This window comes from Xiphophorus couchianus, chromosome 6 (genome assembly GCF_001444195.1).
Source record: "Xiphophorus couchianus chromosome 6, X_couchianus-1.0, whole genome shotgun sequence".
NCBI classification, from domain to species: domain Eukaryota; kingdom Metazoa; phylum Chordata; class Actinopteri; order Cyprinodontiformes; family Poeciliidae; genus Xiphophorus; species Xiphophorus couchianus.
This window is the reverse complement of record NC_040233.1, coordinates 2,979,191-3,003,408: the sequence shown is the minus strand read 5'-3', so window position 1 is coordinate 3,003,408 and position 24,218 is coordinate 2,979,191. Positions and strand designations below refer to the sequence as shown.

Genomic DNA, 24,218 nt, shown 5'->3' with positions numbered 1-24,218 from the left:
GTAATGGTTCAGTCCAGATAGGAGGCATAAAAACCTGAGTTAATGACCATCTCTTTTGGGTGGCAGATTTTTTTTTTAGGTGACGGCGGTTAAACATCGTTTGATTCTATTAGACAGATTAAACATCCCTTTTCTGTCTGGGTTGGACATTTGCGACTCAGACATTTCCCTGTTCACAGCTGCCAATAAGGCAAAGACGGGAATCATCTTCCAACAGGAGAGTTGATATGTTACCACCATCTGCCCAAGGTTGTCTTTTCTTTGGCCTTTGTTGTTTTTGTGACCGGCAATTTTCCTGTCCAGTCCTCTGTCTAGCGTTCTTTATTAAGAAAAACGCGTTTACACACTCCGTTAAAAGCATCCCAGCAGTTCACAGACCGGCCTGTTTCACAGTTCTCACGTGTAGCGCAGATCTGAACATCCGAACATAAGACCTGTCAAAAACACAGACATGCAAATGGAATAGCTACTGCGTTATATGAGTTCAACCTTCAGCTGCCGTAGAGTAATACTGATAGAGAGGGTCCAGGCTCATGCTCCAGACGTGCCTAACAATGTTGGAATAAATATGGACGTATATGTTTATTGTTACAGGTATGTATACAAAGATTATTTAGAATGAATTATGTCGTTATTCACTGTAGGTAAACCAACATTATAGCGTCATGGTAGACTGTTATCGGTCATTAGCTAAGCTAAGCTAGCAGTGCCGTGTGACGCACTTTGACAGCTTCTAAACTGAGAATAGTTTTATTAAATAGTAAATGTAATACTTATTAAAATTTTTAATTGGAGCTAAAAGCCGTATAAACACCATCTTGTACAGTCGCCCTCAAACTTATAACAGTACAACAAATACGGCCACGGTAATGCCAAGCTTGCCTTTCCGTCGTCTTGGTAGACATATTAAAACTGTTCAACATGACTTTTTCATTCTGTTTTAAATCAAAAAATAAAAACATATAGTTTTCTATTGACATTACTTGATTGATTGAAGGACATGTTTTAATTTTAATCAGATGTTAAAGGCCATTACTTTTTATTTTAGAAAAAAAAAATAGAAGGGGCCTGAAAATGTAAGGTTTAACCATTGCACAAAAATCCAATATGGCTGCCTGGCATAAAAAAATTATGATATTTGTGGTAAAAATAATTTTTTGTGTGTCACTAAATTGTTCACACAAACATTATTACATAGTCCTTAACAGAACATGCTCCTTCAGTGTTTTGAAGTATAAATCAGAGAAATATATTGTTAAAATCGTGTTAGCTTGCTTTGCTAATTGTAGGTTATCTGGTCACAGAGCTTAAGGTCATGAAAAAATTAGGATACCTCATAAAAAGTATCATAAAAGGGTATTTACTGTTATTTTTAACATATTGGATCTATTTAATATCAGTTTTAGCAATGCTTGTATATAATTGCATACAATATAGCCAAGCGAAAGACAATAGTTTTTAAAATCTTTTTTAAAATATGGCATAAATTAGAACGAGCTAGCAGTTATCACAACTTAAAATAGCAAAAAGCTCACACAGTCTATATGCATTGTGTACATGGTGACAACATGGTTATGGTTACTTAGCATTTTTAAGAACGTTTACTTCGTTTATCCCTCAGGCATTTAGTTTTGTGCTTCTCTCTGTATAAGAATGTTACAATCCAAAGAGCTACCTGAGGCCTCCACAAAGATAACTGTAGTAGTTTGTGAATCTGGTAAGGGCTTTACGGAGGTCTTAAAAAATTAGAAGTCAATCAATCCACTATATAAAAAAAATAATCTATATGTTTAAACTTTTATAAAAACAACTGAAAACATGTTAAACCATTTAATTTTAAATCTTTGATGTACCTCGATTCCACGAATACAGATTTACATATACAATACTAATTATATGTATATATGAATGTTTAAATTGGGGTTTCAAGAAGATCAATTTGAGCTTTTTAGATTAAATATTAACATGACTTTTGTGACTTATATAAGCTGGATTTTATTTTTGCTTGTTGAATTATATGAAGTGCATTAATAGCTCATAATTTAATGCTAAATCTAAGCATAAAATTAAAGTGGAAACATGCAAGGAAGGACAGTAATTATAAGAAGGTTTTGTTGGCTGTAACACGAATAAAAATGTTCCTTTAATGATAGGTATAATTTTTGACATTCCATTTTTTAAATAAAATGTAGATAAAACAGATATATATTTTTAACCTTCGTAATAATTTTTTACATTGTTTTATTGTCTTTTAAGGAGTCTATTAATTTACTATCATTCTTGATTGAAGTCAAACAATTTTAAATCTAAATCTGATAATTTTGGGCTTAAATGTATATAAATGAAATTATTATTAATTGATTGAATAAAAAAACATTGCCTGTTGTCACAATGGAGCACTTTTCAAATAGGTGGCTAATATTTTTTTTTAGAAGTTTGATTACTTTATATGATTTATTTCATATTAAACTATTCAAAAATGTATTGGATCTTTTAAGTGAATAGCACCAGAACATAATGGTAACTTATTGTTTGATGCTTTAAAACTTATCTATATATAAGCTTCTAATAAACCATAAAAAAGGACCTTGGTCTACATTTAAGGATAAAAGAAATGTTTGTCAGTCTGTGGCATGGAAACTTTTCCTGTTCCTATTTTTTTATAGCCAAACCTCTGTCACCAGTATTCAGGCTGACTGAATAACTTGCTGTGGTTCACATTTAAAAGACAGTCTGCATTACCCAGAGTGATGTTTGATGCAGATGACTGCACGCTGTCCTTGGACAGTCTGTTTTTTGAGAAGCCCACTGTACACAAGGTGTAAGTATTTAGAGATCCACTGCACAATTAGAGTTTTATTGTCCACTTTCTGGGGGAAATGATCCTGTTTTATTTTCCTGAACCTTATTTTTACAGAAAACCATTGCCTCTGGAAGGCAGTCAGTGGCAGTTAGATGCTCCTCCACCTCTTACACATATCCCAACCACTCAGGACATGCAACAGGAGGCTGAATCTCTCTCTGCCCTATACAGTATGTAGTGTTTTAAATTAAGCAACATTCTTCTCTGCTTACTTTAATAAACTGCTTTATATCTGACTTGTAGAAGCCCTGAAAGATTTGCTATTCATTGATCATGCTAATAGATTGGAAAATTCTGCAGTTGAGCTTCACTTCACTTCTACCCGATAGCAATAACAAAACTAAATGCAATCAAAAACAACCATTAATCATCATAAATGATGTATGTGAGAATGTGGCTGTTCTTATTTAGTGTTTTTTTTTTTTTTTTGCCAGTTGTTTGTTGATTCTTGCGTTGTGTGTGAATTGTGAGACAGTTATTTTTTGTTTTTGGGCATGTGCACCGACTGATGGCACCTTTTGAATTTCGTTGTTCTTGTGACAATGACAATAAAGATTTATCTTATCTAATTCTGGTATGATTCTAAGATTGAATAAATAATTGTCATGTTTACATTACTTAAATACACATGATCTCGGATCTTACCTGCGTCCTCTTTAGCTTGACTATGCAAGACCGAAGGGCGGGTTGGGATATCCAGCGGGATGTGGTCGTGCTCGCCGGACCAGCCATGGCACTCGCTCCCTGGCCATGCTGACCGCTGCTCGGTGTGGCTCCAGCTGTGCCACTGGGGAACACTGTGGGTACAGCTGTTGGTAGCAGCACGCGCTTGTGCTGAACCGAATACCCAAGCGACTCCTTTAATACGGGAACAAAGTCGAAACAGTGCAACTCAAAATGTTCCGAGCACAGTACAGACGTAGGGCTGGGCTTCCAGAGCTCACGGGTACGTCTGACCTCCCTCACCCACTTCGAAAGTAGCTCAGGCTCCTTGGGGAACCTGAATAAGCTCACACCATCCTCACGAGTGTTGGAGCAAAACGCCGCGATGCAGCGCGAAGGCATAGCCGCAAATGTTCAGCGATAACAACGTTGGCAGCCGTCTGCTGGAAAGATGATTGCATTTGTATCAACAAAACTGGCGGTCCTTCTCGCGCCAACGTCACATCCGCCTTGGCATTCACAAGGTGAGCGCCGCCACATCAGGTTCAATTTACCTGAAACGGAGCGGTTTTTTGATTACAGTACTGTAATTGAAGCGCCCTTTTTAAACGTCTATATAAATAATCGGGTGTGTTTTATAAAACATGACAGAAAATGTCAGAATCGTGTAATCCGCCCTTTAAAGAGAGGAATGGGGAGCGCAACAGGCGAGTAGCGGAAGTGTTTTTTAGTTTTACTTCATGGCTCCTACGCAAATGTCGAAGTTGTTGCACATTGCTATAATATTTTGCTGGGATTTCCCGCATTAATACGGACGGATTTTCAATAATAGTCACCGAATTTCAGGCCCTGATTTATATCCACTCAGTCATCAGTAAAAATGTAACAATAAAGTTCTGTCCAAACTTCGTATGTCAGGAAAGCACTGCTGAAAGCCATAATGTTAAGAGCTCATGCATTTTTCAATTACTACTTATGTGTTTTCAGGTTTCACACAGAAACCCAAGACGTTCCAGCCTCCTTTTAAAGGACTCAATGCCTCTTCGTCAAAAATCAACAGTTTCTACAGTTTTAATGATGAAGAGAGAAGATTTGAGGAGACTCAAGGTGATTGCACCAGCAACCTCAAGGGAAATAATGGTTGCTCTGGTAATGACGAGTTAAAGGATTACTCTGAGGGTAGTTTTCTGAGTGGCGGAGGTGGAGATGAAACCCAGCTGGACTCTTGTCATGCAGCTGTCAGCAGATGCTTGCCTGGTCTACCTTTAAGAAGAAGGCAAGTGCCACTCACTTATCAGAATTCCATTAAATAAATTGGACTAAAATAAGCTACAGCCATTGTTTTCTGAAATAATCACACATGAATTCTTGTATGTGACTGCAATGTGATTGAAATGTTTAAGTGCATATGGCCAGTGTCCATACACAGCAGGTCAACAGAGTTGGTCTTCCCAGCAGGCAGATACAGACCATTATTCAGGAATGCCTTACCTAACAGGATTACTGTCTGTAACTACGGTGCCTTGCTAGTTTTAAGGTCTATTATCATTTTGCATTGTTACAGCCACAAGTTTGAATTCCGTTCACTAGGATTTTTAGATGATAGATGAATACATAGAACTGCACCTTCTTTCATTTTAAAATACCTCTTTTAAAATGTCCTGTTTAAATGTGAAAGTGATACACAATGACAAATCATTCAAAAACATTTCACAAATGTAATGAGACCTATAAAAAGAAAGAAAAACATGCAAAAATCCAGTTGCACAAGATTAATACTTTTGTTGAAGTACCTTTTGATTATTCGGGATTCAGGCTTATTTAGTTGGCGTCTACACTAGTAATTATGTGTGCAGTTACAAGACAAGTGAGCATTTTGACCCTATGATCGTTTTTAGGCATATTTACTAGATATTGATGGATATCAAAGTTTGATGGATTTAATAGGTGATTTAATTCTGTGTGATAAAATACATTTTGAGTTGTTTGTAATTCTGACTTAAATGACATGAGATGGGAAAACGTGTTTTTCATCTAGTTGCATAATAATTCTGCAGAGTAATAGTCGCCTAATAATTGTGCACATATATATTCCCTATAAAGAAACTAAAACCACACTTTTACTTCATGTTTGGGGTTAATTAACATATTGGATTAAGCGAGAGAAACTGCCTGATAATTGTCCACACAGTCTGTGCACACACAATTTCCTTCAGCTCTTTTGACATTGCTGTTAGCCTCATAGTAGAATCATTTATTAGTTTCTCTCACACCTGTATATCAGATGTGATATACAGATCTGATATACAGATCTGTATATCAGTATATGGATGTTGGGAGAAACATCTAGTTTTAGCAATGTATCAGTTTTTCTATATTTTCTCCAATTATTGGAGAAATGATTTGAGAAATGATGGAAATTTCCCTGAGCCGCGGTGTACAAATAAATATGTGCTGTATAATGCAGCTCCAGTCTTCAGGAGCCAGTGTCTTGCAGATGTGTTGCTGCTCCAACACAGCTGACTCATGACTAAATTACCTCCTCAGGATATCATCAGGCTCTAGAGGGGCTTGGGAATAAATCATTCATGATACAGAAGTATCATGAATACTCTGGTTCTCCAATGTGTTGCCTAAAGGAAGCTAAATACAAATACACGCCATGCTTTTTAGTTTTTTTTTTTTAGATTTTTCATTCTTTGTAGTAATTTATGTTGATCTATCCAACAAAATCAATTTATCTTAAATACATTCCAAAATGTATTTAAGTTCAAAAAATATGAATACCTTTGCACTTTCACATGCAAAACCTATTTTTCTATTAAATAAATATATATAGTCTCAATAGACTGAAATTTTTTCTTGAGAATTAAAAGAATTTGAAGTTTGAAAAAAATCACATAAATAATAAGAGAGGATCAAAATTCAATGTTGTAAATTGAAATGTCTTAAAAGCTCTGATTTCTTCCATATGTTTGTTTTATTTAGATCCACAATAGTTTGCTTTTCTCTATATGTATGTGGAGTTAAGCCTGTCACAATAACAAATGCGGCTTGACGATAAATTGTTCCAGAAGCTGTCCGGATAAACGATTATATTGTTGTTCTGCGACCGTTTTCAGGTAGCTAATACAACGGTAATGGCATAATAATGCAAGAACACATTCTCAAATATCAATAAGCTTTCATTTCTAAAGAGCTTTTAGCACTGGAACTGAAAGGCATTTTAAATATCAAAAATAATTAAACAAAACAACAGAAACAACAAATAACATGAATTATGAAGTCACTGTAAACAAAATTGTCCTCCAAAAAAAGGACTTATTGAGACCAAAGCACCAGACTGAAGACTTTTGTCCTCCAGTTTTAGGTAGAAAGAGAGAGAATATCCACAAATCATGCAAATGAAAATTATCGAACTTGTTTTAATTTATTATACGATTGATTGATTTATTGCCCCTATGTGGAGCATTAAAATATATTGCTGATTCCTTAAAGTAAGTGTGCTGTAAATATTCCCAGAGTTTTCCAAAAGAACACAAGATGATGTTTAGCCATCCTCTATACTGGTCTTGGAAGCCAGACGCCTGAATGCTTTCCCCTCTCTATTATGGCTCAGCAGCAGTCGTCCTTCTCCCTCTACCTTCCTGCTGTTGCTTCAGTTTCTCTTTCTCTCCTTCCACACTCAACAGCTTGTTCAGGAGTCCTGCGCTGAGCGGCGCAGGCGATTTGTCGACCAACGTCGACCTCAAGTCTCGCAGCAGGAACGGCGGCGGCGAGAAAACATTCAGACCTCAAACTTTTCTCAGCCCGGTTGCCATGGCGACAGTGCCTCCTGCTCTCCAACTACCACAGGCTGCTGTCGGTAAAGCGGCTCCCCCGTTCTCATGCTCGTCTGCGGCGAGCGTGCGACCCCTGCAGCAGGCGCCACATGCAGAAACGCCGGACAAGGGCGCAAAGAGAGCCTTCGTTCCACCCATGACGCCTCAGCCGCTGCACATACAAGGTTCTGCTCAACACTGACACACTCACTGTTTATCAAATAACACTCATAATGATAAGTATTTCCATTACTGACTGTGGCAGAAGCTGCCGTAGTGTATCTGGGTAAGATGAGGCGTTATAATGTGAGCTCCCTTCATTGACTGCTTTACTGTAATGAAACCGACTGGTCACTAGGTGGTAACCACTTGAAGCTGTAGACAGTTAACACTATGGAGCTTCTGAACTCTCTGATTCTTAAAATAATATTTGCATTCAGTTTGATTCATATATCTTATTAAAATCTGCACTTCAAAAACACAAAATCTTGAAGTTTATAGTGCAAATGTTTTTTTACACTTGAAATGAGACAAAACTAACTTATAAGTAACTTTTCAACAAGATATATGAGCATGTTTTAGGTATATAATTCCTTAATATTGATGAAAGAAAAATTAGTTCCACTGGCAAAAACAAATCTACTTATAAAATGGGGAAAAATGTCTTGTTATAACTGATAAAATCTACATTTTGATCAATATTACATAATTATTTAATTGAATCAAGCTTCTACAACTTGCACAAGAACTACTGTACTTTGAAGTTAGGTTTTAAAAAATTTTTTTTCAAGTTTACTAAGCCAGAAACACTTGGTAAAATTTTGTGTTTTGCTGTGCAAATAATGTGGCTGTAAGCAAACATCGTCTTTGGTTTGCTTCCATCTTAGGATCTTCTGGCTCTGAAGTTCTGCGCCCCGTGTCAGAAATCCGTATCCTTTCCTGTTTGTTTCATGTACATAAAGACTTTTGGAAATTACTTGTCCACCTCTGAATTACGCTGGGAACAAGTGGAGTGATTTCCTGAAACGTGCAACGCAGCAGTAAAATTCAGATCCATCTTTAGCGAGTTCCCCTTTTTCAATTACGTCCAATCCAAAGCTCTGGATGATGTGAGTGTTAAAAGAAACCGTACAAACATATTGCTAAATAAGATAAATAACATAATATTGTTATAATTTTTGCTGTGTTTGCAGGTTCTTTACACAAACAAAAACTTTGTAGCCTGCGCTCCCACTGGATCGGGGAAAACGGTTCTGTTTGAGCTCGCCATCATTCGCCTATTAATGGAGACTCAGGAACCATGGAGAGATGTCAAAGCTGTGTATAGTGAGACCAATATATAGGCCAATTTTCTCTATGGTTGGATCTGATTGGTTAAAAATATATGCAGCACATCAAATACTAAAAGCCTGGAGTTTATTTTAATATTCAGGAAATAGGCTAGGCCAACAAACTCCCACTATTTTTAGTCTATAAACGCACCAAGCAACAGCATGAACTTTGATGGGCTTTTTTAAAGTTTAGTGACTGTCAAGAAAAGTTAATATGCTTTAAGATATGAATTAGAACAATCACAATTCTTCATTTTCTGTCGTGCTTAGTCCTTAAAAAACAGAATTGTTCAAAATCAAAATCAGCAGGTTAGATGTAAAAAAAGAAATAAAATAGGCATCGACCAAGAAATGCCTGATCGGTTCAATTTTAGTACGCACACATTATTGTAAAGTAAGGTGAGGTAAAGTAATTTTATTTATATAGCACATTTTCAGCTACAAAGAAATTCAAAGTGCTTTAAATGACTTAAAGAAAATACAAACAAAATGACAAACCTAAAGAAAGAGCAAAAGAAGAAAAAGAATAATAATGTTGATCCAAAGTATATAAACTAGATACTCCTATTCAGGGTTGCTAGTTAAGTATAGGTAAGTATCACAAAGGCCTAATTCCTTTTCTGGGTTTGAATAGGAGTCTAAAAAATAGTTGCTAAGGTAGTTTTCCTGGATTCTAAGTTTGTTCTAAACTCTGTTCTGGGTTTGTAAATAAGTATATTGCTAGATATATATAAGCAAGTATTCTCTGGACTTTCTAAGAATGCTCTAAATTTGTAAAAAGTAATTAGTACTCCACAGTTTCTAAGTAATAATAATAATAAAAAAAGCCCAACCGTTTGCTAAAATAATGCATCAAAATAATATTTTCCTTTGGTATTTGTGTTAAAATGCAAAACACATATAGAAATAAAATGATAGATTTGTTTCTGGTGGGCAGATTTTGTGTTTGTTCTCCCCAGTGGCTCCCATCAAAGCGCTCTGCAGCCAGTGTTATGACAGCTGGACCAAGAAGTTTGGCCCTCTGGGGCTGACCTGCAAGGAACTGACCGGCGACACAGAGATCGATGACTTGTTCGAGATTTATGACTCCCACATCATCCTGACCACACCTGTGTGTGATGCAGCTCAAACGAGAGCAGCAAAAGAAAACCTCTGATATGTAAAACCATTGTTGTTTCCCTCAGTAGTTAAAGCATTGATGTGTTTGGTTATTAGGAGAAGTGGGACAGCATGACAAGGAAATGGAAGGATAATTCTTTGCTGCAGCTTGTTAGACTCTTCCTAATTGACGAGGTCAGTGTGTAATATCACTTATTTCACAATGTGCATCACTTGTAAAAATAAATAGTGCCTTTTTATCTGCTAGTCGGTGGATGATCAATGTCACTATTATAAGACACTGCATCTCAACTCAGTAAAATTGGATTGGTTGCGTTGATAGACAGCCTGTTTTTGTAGGCCTTTCCAGAGATGTTCATTTGGGTCGAATCTCCGACCGAAGCATAATAAAAAAATGGAAAGGGTTTGAATACTTTCTGAAAGCATTGTATGTTTCAGAAATCTTTAGCTGCATCTATTATTAATAAAATATATGCAATAAAAAAAGATTTGGTCAACTTTCTGTTAAATCCCAGACAGGTTTCTGGTTTTAACCAGCATAAAAATAATTTTTTTCCAGGTCCATGTGGTGAAGGATGCAACCCGTGGCGCCACGTTGGAAGTGGTGGTGAGCAGAATGAAGGCAGTGAATTCATACAGGACATCTCAGAGCCCAGAGGCAGGCGTCACAATGAGATTAGTGGCTGTGTCGGCCACAATCCCCAACATATGTGACGTAGGTGTCACGATGAAACACGTTCAGTTAGAGATCTGTCTTGGCAGCGTTAGTAATCTGCGACTGACTTCAGAACTGCTTGGGTTGTTAGATAGCTGACTGGCTGTCCAATGGGAGCGAGCCGGCCTCCTATCTGAGTATGGATGAGAGCCACCGTCCAGTAAAGCTTCGTAAGGTGGTCCTGGGATTCCCCTGCAGTGGGACACAAACAGAGTTCAAGTTTGATTTGTCGCTCAACTACAAGATGGCCAATATCATACAGACGTACTCTGACCAGAAGCCTACGCTAGTGGTAAGTGGAGCAGGTGACAGTTAGTTAATGCTTTTTGTGTTTACATGTACGGTAATCCTTGAGTGGCAATGTAAAGGGTAAGTTATTATTTATCAATCAAGCTTTACTAGTTAGCAGTATTCATACAGACAGGTGTAAGTAAAGCGGTTTGCAGATTTTAAAAACAGAAGGGCAAATATAAAACCCACTGGTTTTATGAAAAGTTACCAAACTAAACAGAACATAAAGAAAGATGTAGAACAGCTAACTATTGTGGATGTGCGACTGTGGAAACGCAGCTTCTAGATTAGTGAGGAAACACTGGTAATATACCATGATATACTATTATATATATATACAGTATATACATATATATATATAAAAGATATACATTTAAATAAAAAATATCTTGTAATTTCTTTATGCAAAAATTAACAAAAAATTCAAAGGAAATTATTTAGAAATTGTTAGAATACAGAAGAAAAAAACAAAATTAAAATAAGTTATAATAAACCACAAAAACAGCGTAAACTTTTGGGTCTTCTATTTGTCATGTTAGTTTTTAATTTTTTTTTTTTCCAGTTCTCATGTTTATACAGTCCTTGGAAAAATATGATTGATCTAGTCTTATTAACAGTTGTGTAAATTAAAAAACACGCAGTCTGTGGTGCGGTGTCGTAGTTATTTACATGACTTTATAGAAGGTGGCAATATTTTTTTAGTTTAAAGGATTACTTTTCCCCTTTTTCTGTTTACTGTTCCTTTCATTTTGCATCTCTTGCTTTTTGTAGTTTTGCTCAACAAGGAAAGGAGTTCAGCAGTCGGCTGCAGTTTTGGCCAAGGATGCCCGATTCATAATGAGCTTTGAACACAAGCAAAGGTGCACCATTCTGATGTCTCTATGTGTGCGAATCATTTAATAACAATATGTTGTAGATTTCTTTAGAGTATTGGAGTTTACTCTGCTGTGCTTATGAGATCTTATTGACTTTGCAGGTTGACGAAATATGCAAACTCTATTCTGGATTCAAAACTGAGAGGTATTGCACCTTGCACCATGTTAAACCAAACGTTTGGGAAACTATTATATGTCGATGTATAAAAGTAGTAATAATGCAGTGTAGTTGTATTGCTTGATGGCCTATTTAATTAGCGCAGTGAACTGCTCTAAAACTGTGTTGCTTAATAACTATCAACTATTTGGTCAATTTACCTATTTCTTTATAACTTAGAAGTGAGACATAAACCTGTTAAAGTCTGGATCATCTGACAGAACCCATGTGTGTTTACATAAAACATTTTGTGTTCATCTTTTGGCCCAGATCTGATGATGTTAGGAGTTGGTTACCACCATGCAGGCATTGACCTGTCTGACAGGAAGCTGGTAGAAAAGGCCTTCACCCTGGGAGACCTGCCTGTCCTATGTAAGAGCAAATACAAGGTCTATGGAAAAGCATTTTATTATTATCATGACTCAGAAAAATAGTCACAGTGTCTGTTTTGGAAGATAACTATGCCAGGAAATTACCCAATTTTTTAAATAATATATTAATGGTTAAGATAGTTGCATCAAACCACACAGTTTCTTTTCATAGGAGTTTACTGTAATTCTCTTCCATCATTCTTCTTCAAAGTGATGAGAAAACTACAGTATGTGGGTACATTCTACAGGTACTCTTAAAATTGATCAACCCCCACAGCTAAATTTGCATTTTAGTTGCAACTGACGCCTTAAAATTGACTTCTTTCTCTTTAAGAAGCTCTTACTCTTTCCGACACTATGCCATCAGCATGTCATCGCAACAATGATTCTCCATGATGCCGTTTATAACAGTTTTAGAAATATTGGGCTGAGAAGAAGTTCCTATAATGAGCTCAGCTGATGCACAGTTCTGCTGCTACTAGCCTGGAGGAGCTGAGTGGGGGAGTCCGGAGGGAGGGCTGCTCTGTGGGGCGAGAGCTCAGCTGGGGACTAAAACTTCAAGGTGGATCTTTGGGTAAATATGCGGTGCTTTGTAGGAGCAGGTGTCCCCGAATGGTTGTCACGGGGATTAAAGAATTTCTCAAATCAAAGCAACACTCCAGGTATGTCTTTGATGAATAATAATATAAAGCTCAAGAACAATCTTTTGCAAAGTACCCCCCCTTTAAAACCAACAGACCTGATGTAACTAATCAAAGCGTTGAGAGATCAGGTGTGGTCCCAGGCTTATGAAGAATATTATTTAGGGGTTTGAATAATTTTGAGTTTACAGTAGTTACACGATTTACTGTTGAATTTGGATCAAATCCATGTTTAAATAGTTTATTTTACTAGTTTAAATAGTTTTACTTACCTGCTTAAGCTGTTATTATGTAATTTGTTTATCGAAAATGCATGGACCAGTTAGAATTTTGCCCATAAACCTAATTGGCAGAGAAGGCTGAATAATTTAAGATGCCCTGCTGTTTGTGGCGTCTCAGTTACAACCCGGACTCTGGCTATGGGGGTGAACCTTCCTGCTCACCTGGTGGTCATCAAGTCAACAATGCAGTACGTTGCCGGCTCCTGTGAAGAGTACAGCGAGGCTGACATCCTGCAGATGATTGGCCGGGCGGGGCGGCCTCAGGTAGCAACACAGTTAAAACTTGAGGGACACTTTCTGTTTTTTTGTTCTCACTGCAATGTTTGTTGTTTTTTTTGTTTTTTTTAAATACAATGACATCTTACACGTTCTTTCTCACTGCATTTCAACCCCTCAGTTTGATACATCAGCTACCGCAGTGATCATGACCAAGGTTCACACCAGAGAGAAATACATGAAACTTATGAATGGGATAGAGATCATTGAGAGCAGGTAGGACAAAGAGATGCTTGTTTTTACTCCCCACCCCTCTTTTTTTCTTTTTTTTTTCTTTTTTCTCTGTCCTTCTTTCCTGCAGAAGCAAACCCACAATACAGATAATATTATAATACGCTGTGCTCCTGTAGCTTACACAGTCACCTGGTGGAGCACCTGAATGCTGAGATTGTTCTCCAAACCATCAGTGATGTCAACATGGCTCTAGACTGGATACGCTCCACCTTCCTGTACATCAGAGCCCTGAAGAACCCGTCAAACTACGGTCAGCCCCATAAATTCAAATCAAGTGTTTATCTTCTTCAGTGCCTTGCATACACATCCTTTTTCTTGTATTAAAACTAGGGATGCACCAATCCACTCTTTTCACTTCCGATACAAATACAGATACAGATATCTGAGGTTTAGCATAAATACAATAAATATAATAAAGTATGACGTTTACTCCCTTAAGTTCTCACTTTCTACTCAGGTTTCTCAACCAACTTAGACAGATATGGTATTGAAGCAAAGCTGCAAGGTGAGCGCTGACTGATCAGTTACCTGCAAATACATTAAAACTGATCAAAATAGTACCAGATATTAGCAAAGTGCTGACAGTATTCTTCTAGTCAAAGGTAAAAGTTGAGGTAACACTTTATTTGAAGGGCGTGCATAAGACTGATATGACACTGTCATAAACATGACAAAACACCTTTAATGAACATGAAGGAGTCTTTATGAATGTTCATGACCGTTGTCATTAAGTGTCATTTGGTAAATAATGTTACTTTTAATTTGCATTAAAAGTAACACTTTTAATGCAAAGTGTCACTGCAAAACTGGGACCAGATTAACACTTTAAATTTGCATTAAAAGTGTCACTTTTAATGTAAAGTTGAGACTTTTAATGCAAAATTTTGCATTGAAAATGTCAGTATTTACCAAGTGACACTTAATGACAGCTGTCATAAACATTCATGAAGACTTCTTCATGTTCATTATAAGTGTTTTTGTCATACTCATGACAGTGTCATGACATTCTTATGCACACCCCTTCAAATACATGGTTACCCAGTTGGATTATCCTGTCTTTTTCAGAACTGTGTCTGAAGAACCTCAACTCTCTGTCGGCCATTGATTTGATCACTATGGATGAGGATATCAACATCAAACCCACAGGTGGAAAAACATAGCATGTTACCTTAGTGCTTTGAAAGGAGTTTCTATGTTTTTATCTGAAGACGCTTCTTGTATTTTAACAGAAGCTGGCAGGTTGATGGCGAGATACTGCGTAGCCTTTGAAACAATGCAGCTGTTCAGCAGAGTTACCGGCACCGAAACACTGCCTGACCTGGTAGGCTCTCTGTGCTACAGGAAAAGAAAATCCACATTCTGTGTGCTTTGGCTTAAAACAGGACTTTAGTTGGTGCTAATATTTTGAGAGAACACTTTTACTAAAGGGTGGCAATGAATAAATGGATCCAGTTTAAAGGTCTTTGGCATTTTTTGCACAGATTGACCTGGTGTCAAAGAGCAAGGAGTTCAAGGACATTCAGCTGAGAGTAAACGAAAAGAAACCCCTGAACACCCTGAACAGAGACAAGAACAGGGCCACCATCAGGTCAGACGCCTTTGAAGGATTATAAAGTATTACATCAAAACATGTTCTTGATGTATGTCTAACCAGATACAGTAATAGCAGCGTTAGATTGTTGGATGTATTCTTTTAGATTTCCACTTGAGGGAAAGATCAAAACCAGCGAGATGAAAGTGAACTGGTCGGTGTTTTGGTAGAATATCATATAAAAGTGTCTGTCTCAAGAACATTGATGGTTCTGATCCATGTTTTCTTGTAGCTTAATTCAGGCTCAGTTGAGCTCGATCTCAATTCAAGATTTTGGTCTTACACAAGAGACTGCAAAGATCTTCAGAATCGGAATGCGCATCAGCAAATGTGAGTATTATATAAAAAATGGCAAAAAGTGAACAGTTTTTTGTTTTTTTTTCATTGCAGAGGTCTCTCTTTTTCTGACTTATCTTGTGTTTTCTTCTCCACAGGCCTGTCAGAGTTTCTTACTCAACAATCTAAGACTGGGTTTTGTGCTGCGCTTAACTCCCTGATCTTAGCTAAGTGCTTTAGAGCTAAGTTGTGGGAAAACTCACCTTTTGTTTCCAAACAGATGGAGAAGATAGGTCAGCGCATCGCCACACTATGCATCATAAAATGGCTAAATTCAGGACTACATTACTAAAATATACAGTATTATTAGACTTCCCATACAAGACCTTTTTATGCCTAAATTTCTACGTTATTAACTTAAACTTGATGTTTTTCCGTGTCACACCGTGCTTCAGGTTTGACTCTGTCAACTGCCATGGTGAATGCTGGCCTCACCAGTTTCAGCAAAATAGAGCAAACCAACCCCAGAGAGCTGGAGCTGGTCAGCCACTCTAACGTTTTTACTGGAAACCTCTGACAACCATACACTATTGTGTGTTTCACTGCACTGTGATATACAGACCCATTCAATACATTTGAATATTATTGAAAAGTTAATTTATTTCAGGAACTTAAATAACTAAGTGAAACACATTATATAGATTAATTGCAGCCTTTCTTCTGTTAGTTATGATGATTTTACCACAGACAGCTAATATAAACAAGACATTTACAATAAGACATCAGACCAATAAACCCTCCGCCCCCAAAAAACATGTTTAATAAAGTAATGTGAGCTTAATGAAAAGTATGTTTAGTACCTACTTTTAGGATGTTATTTTCAGGCCTTTGTCTGAATGCACTTTCACATTTTTGAATTAGAATATGACTGTTAGTTTAGTGACTGCTTATAATTAAAGTTCTTTTCATTTGAAACTTGTTTTGATTTTAACCTTTTGCCTCATTTTCTGCTAATAACAATTTTTTGTCCCAATGCAGATTCTTAACAGACATCCGCCATTTGGAAGCCAAATCAGAGAATCTGTCGTTCATCTTCCAAAGTATGAGATTAACCTGGAGCAGGTGAGCCTCACAGCAACAAGAATCAGAAAAGCATCTTTGTATTCATTTGAATCATTTTATGTTTTTTAAAGGATACATTTCCTGTCCAGAATTTCTTTTCTGTTTCATTAACAAACATTTTATTAAAATTCTCTTAGTTCATGTTAGCAAAGACAAAGAAAGCTGTAGAATTACCGTACATCAACTCCAAGTTTAGTATCCAACATGGCTCCCGCTGCACATATACAGTAGAATGTAGTGATAGTTGTTGTATAGTATAAATATGAATTTTTTAGATTTATGACTTAATAAACTAGTGGCATACATCCTTATGAACAAGTTAGAATAGAATAGAATAGAATAGAATAGAATAGAATAGAATAAGTCTTCTTGGTTCTCAGCAGCAAAGTGACAGCAGGCCAATTGTTTCATATAGATTGACACAAAAAAATTATTAATAACAGCAGTAAGAATAACATACTGTACAGTAACGGCAAACTTAAAACATAAAAATACTGTTCAGTTATTAATAATTGCATATTTGTTCCAAAGAAATTGAGTGGGAGTAGGATCATTAAAATAATGTCCAAAATGTCCCTTTTCTCATCAAAAACAATAGGCTAGTTAAAAGAATTGAGAAAAGAGTTTGGACATGTGGTATGTTATTATCAGCCTGTGTTTGAGTAGCGGTTAGCACCAACATAAATAGGAATTCTTACTGGTTTTCGACTTGCAGCTACAACACGCTGAACTCTTTCGCAGTTCCAAGCTCTGACTTGCAGGCGAATCAAATGCAGCAATAAAACATGTCTGACTTTTTGTTACTGAGAAACTTTTTGTTGTTGTTTTGAGCTACAGTTTTTAGTTTGGTGTAAATAGGACTTCTAGGTGAGGATAACCAAGACTGAGTAAATCGAGAACTTTCTGTTAATCCCTGTTCCCTCCTTTTTTACTTAACTATTTCATTTTGATTACTTCAAAATAGATTTCCATCCCACACTAGTGATTTCAACTTCTGTTATCGCCGCTCCTCTGACTTTAAGCTTCTTGTTTTTTTTGTTGTAGCTGCCCAGGTACAGCAGTGCCACAGCTGAGATTGTGGTAAAGGTGAACCTACAAAACCAAACCCAGCTGCTGTCCAGGAGAACAGCTCCAGACCATCACTACGTCTCTCTGATCATTGGCAACTCTGAAAACCACGTAGTCATTCTTCACAAACTCAAGTGAGAAACATTCCCCTTGGTTAATGTTGCTGTACTAAAACACAACTGGAGTTTAAGCTGGTCCAAGAAGGGCGTTTTCATCTCTGTTTCTTCAGGGACTCATTGCTGCTGAAGTCTGGTAGCTGGACCAAAAAGATAGATGTGCCTAAGACTTCCAAAGGAAATGAGATCAGTGTCAACCTCATCAGCTCAGAATATGGTAAACTACGGAAATATCTTTAGATACATTTCTGCTTAGAAATATATTAACAAACATTTCAAAAGTCTTTTTCGCTCACATGTTAGGGATGAACAGGGAATATACCTTGTTCACAGTTTATTCATATCAATCTGTAATTTGAAAACATTTATTTTGTATGTGAAAATTCAGTGTTGGGAAATAATTACAGTTAGTTTTTTTTTTTTTGGTAAATGTAGATGTTCATAAAAAGAGTAGAATTTTCAGAGCTCATTAAACTTGAGTTTGTCGTTCTTTGCAGTGGGTCTGGACATCCAGCTGAAGTTTCCTGTGTACTACTCTGCTGCAGCTCCAAGTCTTGGGACCGAAATTCCACAAAGCAAAACAGATAATCTTGTTGGACAGAGAGCTCAACGCTCACACTGCGCTGAGACACCAAAAACCTCATCTGCAAAGAAGCAAGGCAATAGAAAGCAGTTTAATAATGATGGTTTTGGTTGATGCCACAAGGTAAAATAGTTTTTGTTCCTTACATCAACCCAGAGAGCTGACTTTTTTTTTCTGTGTGCATGTGATCAGACTCAGCCAGTAAAAGACAGTGCAATCATTTCTGCAGAAATAAGAACCTCTGTGCTCATGACTGCTGTGAGTAAAAAATATAACTTTTTCTGGTTTATATGTCAGCCTGTGTAATTTACATGTTTCCGTTTGTCGGTTTTGTGTTAACCCCTCTGTATTTCCTCCTTAGGTAAAGTAGGTGTTGCTGTAGGACAGAAAAGGTCAGCCAACTATGAATCCAGCTTCTCCTCTTACTTGGAGGACCTGAGGAACAGGTCTGACGTACTTGCACAGACCCCTGTCAAACGCCTTAAGGTAGACAAGAAGATTTTTGCACTGCCTCTCTGCTTACATGTTAGTCAATATAATAATCATAGCTTTATAACTTGTACTGGCCTTTGTTGTAGTTTACCTGAAAGATTTTTCAGAGTTCGGAAATGAACTACTCTTGTACTTTAAGTCCAGACAGATTACCAAGTTATGCTTTTCTGTCAATATTTACTTTTTGTTAAGCATTTTATTACCGGCTTAAAAATACAAAACTCTTGTGATCAACTGCTGTACCAACACAGAACGGAAAACATAGGACAGAACATAGAAAGGCATACAGAGTTGTCTTCTTCATTCAAGATATAAGTGTAAAACCCAATGCAGTTATCAATTAATCTACTGATTAAGAAAAAAGAAAGTGGCACATTCTACAGATTTTTCATTGACTCTGTTCATTTTTGTTCTAATAAGAACAATCCTTAAATAAAACATCTGCATTTCAAAGTTCATTCTATCAAAGACCTTGTATGTGTGTTGGTGCAAACACCCTTATGTGTAAAATAGTAAGTTTAATTTTGCGACATACTGTATGTGCTTCATGTTGTGGATGTTTCATGTTTTGTGATCATCAGATAAAAATGAGTGAAGAGCCTTTGTCTGTCAACATGAAGAGGTTTGCTTACAAACCCAGAGAAACACTTCCCCCTGGCTCCTGGTACTTACATTTCATTCATTCATTCATTCATTCATTCATTACAAATACAATCCATCAGAGTTGGGTAATTTTGTTTAGCTAGTTTTTGTAGCTAAAATGCTAGCTTGTAACATCTTGGAGAACCTTTAGACAAGAGACCAAACAATAACAATAAAAATCAGAACACATAATATATTCCATTTTTGATTTAGATATTTACATGTAAAAAGTTGAATATTTCAAAGAAGGAATGAGGTCGTTGATCTACTAGACAATATTTTTTAGCTTTCTAGTAAAAGGTTTGGTGTCCCAACTTCTTTTTTCTTCTTTGACTGAAACTTATGTTTCCACACTGCAGCTCTAGCAGATCTACATTTCTTGTTTTGTTTTGGAAAATCAGATTTTCATTTTTCACAACACTAAGACATGATCCCTGGCTTATTCTGGTATCTATTTGATGAAAAGTTGTGGCTAGATAAATGCTAAAACAAGCATCGTGTGAGTAAACGTTGTTATTTCAAGCTTTTGTTCTGTGTGTTTATGTGCAGGCATGCAGGAAATGGGTATAACAGTGCGGACATGGAGCTGACAGCGGAACACTACGCTGAGCTGCCTGATGTAGTTTGTTTGGAGGATTTTGACAGAGGTAAACAAACTTTAGCATAAAGAGTATTTTAAACTCCACAAACCTTGTGACACAGAACTTGAGAGATGCATCAGTCTGCAGATGATCATCTACCGTGGCCAGTTTTCATCTTTGGCCATTCTTGTAAACACAAATAATAATAACCACCGTTGAAAACTTTCAATGTTTGAAACTCAAAATGTTTTAGAGGTTTTAGGTGGAAATTTGCTCCTCCTTTTGTTTTCTGACTACATTGGCCCACCATCGTACTAAACTGATTTTGACAGCGTACATTTATTTTTTCTGTTCTACTGTCGTATTGTTTCTTTTTCAAATTACCGTTTCCATGCAGAAGACGGTCCTGAGGGAATGGCAGAGACTTCCAAAACTTCTCCTGCAGCACCAGCTTATCATCAAAGTACAGCGATCCATGTTCTGCTTAACTATTTAATTTTGTTTATTAATATGACACATTCTGTGGTATCATGTATGTTAAGTGCCATACATTTGTTCTCTTTATAGTAATAAAAAAATAACTCGCTTGTGATATAGCAAGTTGAACTCTCACGCTTCACTTTTCTAGAACTCTACAAATATATTTTATTTTACTTCTTGTCTGTTTGCTATATAATTTTTCTTTCCAGATTCCTCAAAGTGGATGACCCTGAAATCCGACTCGGGCTCCAGACCGCCTCCGAACCAGATCAACACAGTCAGCTCAGCTTCATCGGGCTGGTCCACTGCGGTGCCAGAACAAAAAAACCCCTACAAAAGTCCTTCATCTCTTCAAATACCAACTGTCACCTTTGACCTGGGAAATGAATGGGATGACTGGAGAGATTTTGATGATGAAAACTTGCTGAATGCCAGCGAAGCATCCCCACCCCCATGTACAAGAGGCTTTCAGCCTCAGGTGCAGCAGCATGTTCAAAACAAGATATCAGGTAGTTACATTTTAAGTCAAATTTAATTTAAAAAAAATATATTTTATGTTATTTTATAAAGGCTTTGTGTATTTTATGACCAATAAGACTTTTGGAATATCTCTCCATTTGAGATGCACCAATAAATCTTTGCCAATTTTCTCAATTATGGGAAATTGGAGATGGGCGCACACTTTTATGATTAACACTAGTCACCTCCTTTCACCAACTTTGCAAGTCTGTCTCTATATGTAGCAACTCTTCAAAAAATAAAAAATCAATATAGACCAAAATTGTAATGATATATCAGGCTTTTAAAAGATCGATGATAGGCCAGAAAACTGTAATCTGAACAACCCTGCTTTCCATAATTGTAATGACTATAAGTTTACTTGTTGTGTATTTTTTGACAGCACCAGTGCGGATCAGCAGCTCACAAGCAGAGCCCTGTATGACCACTTTCACTACTTCACTGAGGTTTGACTCCAAAAAAGGATTGAATCTTATTACATCTGAATTTATAACATAAAACCACACGCATCAAATAACATCTTTCAATTTCATGCTGGTTTTAGGTCGATTTCACATCCAAATCCTGAAATCGGGAAAGTTGGACCCTCTTCTATCAGTCAGTCATTCACATCACAGAAGAAGATTCCACTGGACTGGGATGAACAGGTGTGGGCATGTGAAGCTCATTTTCCTTCCATTCTTTTTGTTTGCTAATTAAAATTGTCTGACTTGCTAGTTGAACGTGATCCGAAGTGCCGATGTTGCTTCTTATTGTTGGCGTGTTGTTCTTGGTTGTGGGAGTTGTACAGTTATTGTGTTCTTGTCTTTCACTTTGTGTAGAGACCAAATGTTTTCAGTGATGTTTTCAATGTAAAAACACCTGAAAAACTCCCAGCACACACTTTGGGTGGACAGGTTAGCAGAAGGTTGAATTTCTTCTCTACAATGAATGCAACATCCAGTGCCAACCTGCCTCTTCAGAAAAGGTAATCTAATCTGACTGTTTATCTAGGGATGTCCCAATCAGGATCTGTCGTCTTAGTGTTTTAAGACGGGTTATCATCAGCATTCATTAAAACTGTGTTATTTTTACAGTGCAGTAAAATCAACTTGATTAATTTGATCCATATTACATGCTCGATATTAATATTGTGACTGTATCCCACCTAACAGAGCAACAAAGTTCCAGATACTACAGTCTGTGCTGTCACTTTTTCTTGACAGCACCAGATTTAAAGTATCAAAACTTTTTAGAGATGAACCTGAATAATAACTTTAATATGACCTAAAATATCCCAATTTCTTTACAAAACTTAAGTGTGTCTTTATTATTTGTTTCTAAACATAAACAGTGTTAGTATCAGATAAATAACCCGTGAAAATCAATATAAAAAGCAGTTTTACAATTATGGTCAAACTTTGAAAAAGCCACTCCAAAGCATTCATTTTGGTTCTTCTGGGGTAGCCAGAAGTGGACTTGATGGTGTGTTTACAACACTGTCCTGCTGCATGTTGCAAGTGTGCCATAGTTTACACTCACAAACCAATGGTTGGACATTTTCCTTCACGATTTTCTGGCAAAGAGTAAAATTCATGGGGCGTGCTGTGGTGGCGCAGGGGGTTAGCACGCCCCACGTTTGGAGGCCTTAGTCCTTGACGCGAACGTCGCGGGTTCGACTCCCGGTCCCGATGACCTTTACCGCATGTCTTCCCCCCTCTCCTCACCCTCTTTCCTGTCTGCCTACTGTCACAAAAAATACGAGCCACTAGCGCCGCAAAAACTCTTCGGAGAAAAAAAAGGAAAAAAAAAAAAAGAGTAAAATTCATGTTTTATTTAGTTATGGAAAGCCCTCCATGTGCAGAAATATTCAATAAACTGTTCCTGCTGTCAGGGTTTTTCTATGTGAAGTAGATTATTGAAGTGCTGCGCTCCTGCTAGTCTACTTTGTATGTTGCTAGAACTCCATAAATGATCTCTTTACATATCTTCAATGTGGTTCCAGTTAAGTTTGTGCAAAACCTGAAGTTGTTCATAAACGTCCTTTGCATTGTATAAGTTGTATAGCATTGCTGAAGCATGTTAACTGAAGCATGTCTTTATTATTTGTTTCTAAACATAAACAGTGAGTTATTGATTAACCTGCTCTTGATTAGCTGGGGGTGTATTAGCAAAGCTTACGGAGCAGGTCACATGGTACACAAAGATCAGGCGCTGCAGTAGTCAATACATTCGCTGTAATTACAGGGAGTCACTGTTTAGTAAAAACGAAATAATGTGTTTAGTAAAACTAAGCTATGCCTTTGGGAAAAAAAATATACCTAATTTCTTTTTAAAAATAAGTTGTGTAAAATTCAGCCAGATGAGTTGATTGGACTGTAGTACACCAACAAGTATCCAGAATTACATTTTAATGAGGGCTCTGATAGCAATTGTTTTAAAATGCTATGACTGGGACTTCTCTACATTTCTTAAGGTGATTTTATTTTTGCCTGATTAATGTATAATTGCTTTTTACTCTATTTCTTCTTGTTCATTACTCACAGCACAGAGGAGGAAGCTTTCCTTGGCATATTTGATGGTATATTCTAGAATATACTATCCTCTAAGAGGTCCGTTACAGTTCAGTGTTCAATGCTACACTTTTATTCTTTCACAAACCTCTCAGAGCTGTATTGGTATATTAAGTTATATTATATGTGTTTATATTAAACAAGTTGTTCCTGTTCTATTTGTTATAATGAATGTATTTATGCTTGTTACTAAATAAAACCTACGTTAACTTGTTTATTCCTTGAATCGTGATTAAATAAGAATGAAATTAATAGTTGCAAAGAGTGAGATTTTGTATTTATATTTTTTTACTCAAAAAGGTTCAAATTATTTTTCTATTTCTTTAGACAAGTTGAAGTCATATAGCAATAATGGTAGCAAGTTAATCAGAATAGCGTTTTGGAAAATACAAATGTTTGCTTAAATAAAAAGTAAAGGTCTGTCTCATAATTTGTGATACATACAGGTTTTACTTTTGCTTTCTTACATTAAAGATAAGACAACCAACTTTGATTATTCAGGCCCTGATGAAGAAATTAAAAAATCTCTACAAAGTTTTATATGGTTTGTGCTTTTTT

The 24,218-nt window shown here is 36.7% G+C and overlaps 1 protein-coding gene across 1 annotated transcript; it reads left to right on the top strand.

The window, feature by feature from the left end:
• Nucleotides 1-70: 70 nt before the first annotated feature.
• hfm1 (helicase for meiosis 1) lies at nt 71-23,875 on the top strand. The gene is made up of 40 exons (XM_028020041.1): nt 71-594; nt 2,667-2,821; nt 2,918-3,033; nt 4,514-4,802; nt 7,219-7,532; nt 8,235-8,276; nt 8,386-8,456; nt 8,541-8,673; nt 9,638-9,789; nt 9,894-9,971; nt 10,357-10,512; nt 10,604-10,804; nt 11,575-11,663; nt 11,780-11,823; nt 12,106-12,207; nt 13,247-13,392; nt 13,526-13,620; nt 13,755-13,888; nt 14,096-14,143; nt 14,704-14,784; nt 14,868-14,959; nt 15,120-15,226; nt 15,336-15,383; nt 15,462-15,559; nt 15,664-15,798; nt 15,961-16,046; nt 16,544-16,627; nt 17,672-17,829; nt 17,925-18,028; nt 18,309-18,470; nt 18,587-18,652; nt 18,756-18,880; nt 19,468-19,550; nt 20,078-20,175; nt 20,489-20,572; nt 20,799-21,098; nt 21,491-21,554; nt 21,653-21,755; nt 21,930-22,075; nt 23,634-23,875. The coding sequence occupies exons 2-40, from the start codon at nt 2,751-2,753 to the stop codon at nt 23,677-23,679; spliced, it is 4,551 nt and encodes a 1,516-aa protein (XP_027875842.1). The 5' UTR covers nt 71-594; nt 2,667-2,750; the 3' UTR covers nt 23,680-23,875.
• The last annotated feature ends 343 nt before the right edge of the window (nt 23,876-24,218 follow it).